The sequence below is a fragment of the Triticum dicoccoides genome, chromosome 7A (assembly GCF_002162155.2).
Source record: "Triticum dicoccoides isolate Atlit2015 ecotype Zavitan chromosome 7A, WEW_v2.0, whole genome shotgun sequence".
Classification (NCBI taxonomy): domain Eukaryota; kingdom Viridiplantae; phylum Streptophyta; class Magnoliopsida; order Poales; family Poaceae; genus Triticum; species Triticum dicoccoides.
The window spans coordinates 296,804,134-296,808,933 of NC_041392.1; the positions used below are offsets into that span (position 1 = coordinate 296,804,134).

Sequence of the window (4,800 nt, forward strand, 5' to 3'; positions counted from 1 at the left end):
TAGTTGGATAAGATTCCTGCCGTCGACTGCTCTACACATCATGCCATTGCTCCGTTATAAATACAGAGAGAAGCAAAGGATTGAGCACCAACAAACTGCAGCCCTTGTCTTGCCAACCTTTCTCTTCCATTTCCATACTGAAGAAAGTAGCATCAGAGCCTCGAAACCACAAGCATGGCTTACCATCTAAGATCTACAAGCGCGCCTTCCAGCCCTCGCTCAAACAAACCCCAAGTAGAGCAGCAGCTCCAGAGCCTGAGCGCAACCATCTCTTCGCCCTTGGCGACCATCGATACGACTTGCGAAGGTTTGAGGAAGCTGGCAGACATCTACAGCTGCATTGAGGAGATGATGTGCACACCCAGTAACCAAGTCAGCCTCTGCAGGACCCTGCAAAGGGTGGCAGTGGAGGCAGAGCTAGGACGGTCCCTCGTCGTGCTCGACCTCTGCAACACCATGCAGGAGACCTTGATGGAGCTGAAGATGACTGTCCAAGAGCTCTTGTTGGTTCTCAAGAGAGGAGAGGATGCAACTTGTCAAGTCAAGGCATACATCCGGCTAGCCAAGAAGGCACAAAAGCAGTTCAAGAAGATAAGCAAGAAAATCGCTTCCGACAAGAACGATTCTAGGGTGGTGATGCTAATGGCAGAAGCGAGAGAGATCACCATTTCACTGCTCGAATCCACATCCTGCATCTTGTCGAAGCAAATTGAGATGCCCAAGTGGTCTCTTGTCTCCAAAACATTGCAGAAGAGCAAAGTTGTGTGCGAAGAGGAGCAATTGTGGGCATTGGAGTGCAGTATCGAAGATCTTGAGAGCGGAGTGGAACTTCTGTACAGGAGATTGATCCAGAACAGAGTTTCTCTTCTCAATGCTCTTAGTTCGTAGATACTCTGAGCTCTAGTGCCCTGTGGTTGGCATCCACCTTTTAAAGGATTAGTCAACCATCCTAACAGTTTTGCAATGTGTATGCATAGAAAGTTCAATAGCAAACAAAAACAATTTTGTCAATTTCCAATTTTCTGAATTAGCACTTGTGCAAGCCCCACGATATAAATCAGTATCCTGATTAAATGACTTGGTTTCTCCTCAAACATACTATGTAGTACGGAGTATGTACTTACAGGCAACAGAACAGTAACAACTGATATAAATCAGTATCCTGATTAAATGACTTGGTACAATTAAATTTAACCCTACTGATGTTAAAAGAAGTAATGGTGTCTCCAGAATCTGGAAGTTGACCGTAATAGCCTACGTGTCTCATGGAATTATTTTACTCAAGCTCTAACATGCTGAAACATGCCAGCTCCAACCCACGACCTATAACCTTGTGATTATGCATTATCATTATCAAGGGGAAACCTAATGATGCTGATGACTATCAATAATCAAGCCAACACATGCAACCAATAATATCAAAACAAATCCACTGAAGATCCTTTCTTATCATGTTGTTGTACCTTCCCCTCTGCTTCCTAATGGTACAATGAATTTCATATTTCCATCGTTGGATTAGTTTCAAAAATGAAATTCAGAAGCAAATGGATTACACTTCTACTTTATGCATAGCATACATCGTAGGTAATTTTCTTTCACATGACTATCTCAGCTAGCCAGATGGATCTTAAGATCGAAAGCATCAGTTGTACTTGCTTGTGTCGAGAATCTGCGTACACTTACATGGTTGTTCCTGCTGTGGATAGCTGAAACATGCCAGCGCTGCTGCACAGGAATAAGACCCCCATCATAATATTGAAAAATCAGCGAAAACCTGTATTGTATTTCCTTCAACAATACTTCATGATCACATATCAAGATCCGAAATCAAACGAAACACCTGTGCAGTATACTCTGTTACCAATAGCCAAGACACGCCAGGCATATAAGCTAACTCAGGGTGTAAGCGAACGACTGGGATCTGCCGCAGCCCCGTGTCGCCCCCCCGCGGGCGACCCGGGCGCCCAACCCTAGCCGCCGCCGACCCAACCCCACCTCCTTCCTCTCCTCCCGCCGCCGCCGGCGGGCGCCGCCGAGCAAAGCTCGCGCGGTGCCGGCGGCGGCGGGATCTCGCCTGCCTTCGCCTGGAGTAGGGGCCGCGGGGGGTTCCTCCCTCGGGCGCGGCGGCGGAACTCGGCGGCCGGCGCGTCGGGTGGCGCGCGCTGGTGGGATCTGAGGCGGCGGCCTCGCTGGTGCGGACGACACTACTCCGACGGCAGGGAGTGCTCGTCGGTGAGGTAGGCCGGATCCCCTCGGCTGCGCGGGCAGCGAGGTCCCGGTGGGCGCTGGTCGTGGCACGGGGAGGCCCCGGGCTCCCCTCGTCAGATCGGAGGCGATCTGATCCGCTCGTGATGCATGACCTCCGGCCGGCCTGGCTCATGTTGTGGCTGGTTCGGAGGTGGCGGCAAGGTGCTTGGCCGGGGGAAACCTTTGGCCGCCGGTGGCGGTCACGGCGTCGATGGCGTCCCGGACGCCATTCCCTCCTTGGTGGCGGCGCCGAGGCTATACCTCCCCTGCCTCCCCCCTTCCCCTACGCCCGGGTGAAAACCCTAGCCCCGGTGGCTAAGCGGCGGCGGCGCCACAGCGTCGTCACCTTCTTGAAGGCGCCGATTTGGGCCTGGGGATGCTGGGTGTGCATGGCGAGTTTGTCTGGTTCCTGGTGGCGGCCCGTCTGATCTACCGCGTTGCAGCTCCGTGGCTGCGGTGCTTATCTTCCGGCCGTGTCTCCGATGGCGACCTCGCCCTTCCTCACCTTGTACTTGCCGTGGTGGAGCGGTACTTCATCTCACTCATTGATGGCTGCGGAGATCGGCGGCATGGCGCCGTGGAGGCTCGGCGTCCGATGCGCCGAGATGGACTCGCGCAGGAGGAGGTAGCTGTCTGGCGTCATGGTGACGTCGATGGCTGATGTGGCCTTCACAAGGTAGAAGACTCAATATCATCTGAAGACGGACCTGTGGAAGATGGTGGCGACGACGCAAGAGTGTGTCTGACCGGATTGTGCCCCAGACCCAGTATGTGGCTCGGCTGGGGCTTCCGGCTTTTGATGTTAGGTTTAGGTGAGTAGTTTGGGTAGGGGCCCAGCTAGCATCCCTTCATCATATGGATAAGAGTAGTGGCATATGTTGCCAAGATGGTGGATTCAGGTATATTGTTTGTAATGCTTTGTAAGGTCCTCGAGAATAATTAATAAAGTGGTCGTATGCATCTCCCAGATGCAGAGGCCGGGGCCATCCTCCTTTTCTAAAAAAAAAATATAAGCTAACTCATTGATGTGTGCCATGCTAACCAGAAGCAGATAAAGCAACACTCTCTTATGGAGGTTAGCAAATGGGATTCTTGCTGTCGGCTGCTCTGTTCATCATGCCATTGCTGCTGCCTCCGATATATATACAGGGTGAACCCCAAGGCTTCAGCACCAACAAACTGCAGGTCATCTTGACTACCATTCTCTTCCATTTCTCTACAGAAGAAAACAGCACCAAAGCTTCAATCTTCAAGCATGGCTTACCATCTACGATCGGCAAGCGCGCCTTCGAGCCCTCGCTCGCACAAAACAGAAGTCGAGCAGCAGCTCCAGAGCCTGAGCACAACCATCTCTTCGCCCTTGGCGACCATCGACACAATGCGCGATGGCTTGAGGAGGCTGGCAGCCATCTACAGCTGCATTGAGAAGATGGTGTGCACACCCAGCAGCCAAGTCAGCCTTTGCCAAACCCTGCAAAGGGCGGCAGTTGAGGCAGGAGAGCTTCAGGGAATTGAAGATGACTATCCAAGAGCTCCTTTTAGTTCTTAAAAGAGGAGAAGATGCGTCTGCTCAACTCAAGGCGTACATCGTCTCGCCAAGAAGGCACAAAAGCAGTTCAAGAAAATCAGCAAGAAGACTGCTTCTGACAAGGACTGTAGGGTGGTGATGCTGCTGGCAGAAGCAAGAGCGGTCACTATATCACTACTCGAATGCACATCCTGCCTCCTAGCAAAGCGAATTGAGATGCCCAAGTGGTCTCTTGTCTCAAACACATTGCAGAAGAGCAGAGTCGTCTGCGAAGAGGAGCAACTGCAGGCACCAGAGTGCAGTATCGGAGATCTTGAGAGCGGAGTGGAACTTCTTTACAACGAAAAAGGGTTTCCCCCGCTTTGTATTCCAAAGCAACCAACCGATACATCCAAGGATAGGTGCTGGGGCGGAAGCAGCACAGGCACACCCAAAAGAAACGAAAGAGAAACAACAAGAGAAAAGAATGCCGACAACGGCGGATCGACGGAAACGAAGAAGCTTCACGACCACTGCGCCCACCGAAGATCTCCCACCAAGCTCCAAGGCTCCGAAGCACCGGTACCAATCAGCACCTCCAAGAAGGACCGCGACGAAGACGACGCTGCTGCCAAGGGTTTCCCCCGGTACACGACGAGGCGAGAGGAAAGGTCGCCCCCGACGCCCTCCAGGAAGGTCCAGCGGCACCCACCGGCGTCGCCGCGTCGGGGTCGGACAGGCCGACAGGGGTTTCCCCCGATCCCAACCTTCACCTCAGGTGCTCCAGAGCCTGCCACCAAACCGACCACCATCTTGCGCCACCATGGTCAAGAAGCCTCCACGCCGTCTCACCACGGCACCACGAGGTGAGGTCTGCACAACAAGGGATAGGAGCCGGGACTAGGGGCCGCAGCACCGTCGGCACGCGGGAGGGCACAACCTCCACCGTCAACGCCGGTAGCCGACCGGACACACTAGCAGGAGCCTACCAGGCCCGTGTGCCCACAGGCCCGGCCGGGAACTCCATTCCCGGACAGCTCCCGCCA

General features: G+C 53.4%; 1 protein-coding gene and 1 pseudogene across 1 annotated transcript; one reads left to right on the forward strand and one right to left on the reverse strand.

Annotated features, from left to right (window-relative positions):
• LOC119327332 lies at positions 1-1,002 on the forward strand. The gene has a single exon (XM_037600454.1). The coding sequence runs from the start codon at positions 175-177 to the stop codon at positions 886-888; it is 714 nt and encodes a 237-aa protein (XP_037456351.1). The 5' UTR covers positions 1-174; the 3' UTR covers positions 889-1,002.
• Positions 1,003-3,701: 2,699 nt separating this feature from the next.
• Positions 3,702-4,800, reverse strand: part of LOC119333464 — a 2,080-nt pseudogene continuing 981 nt past the window's right edge.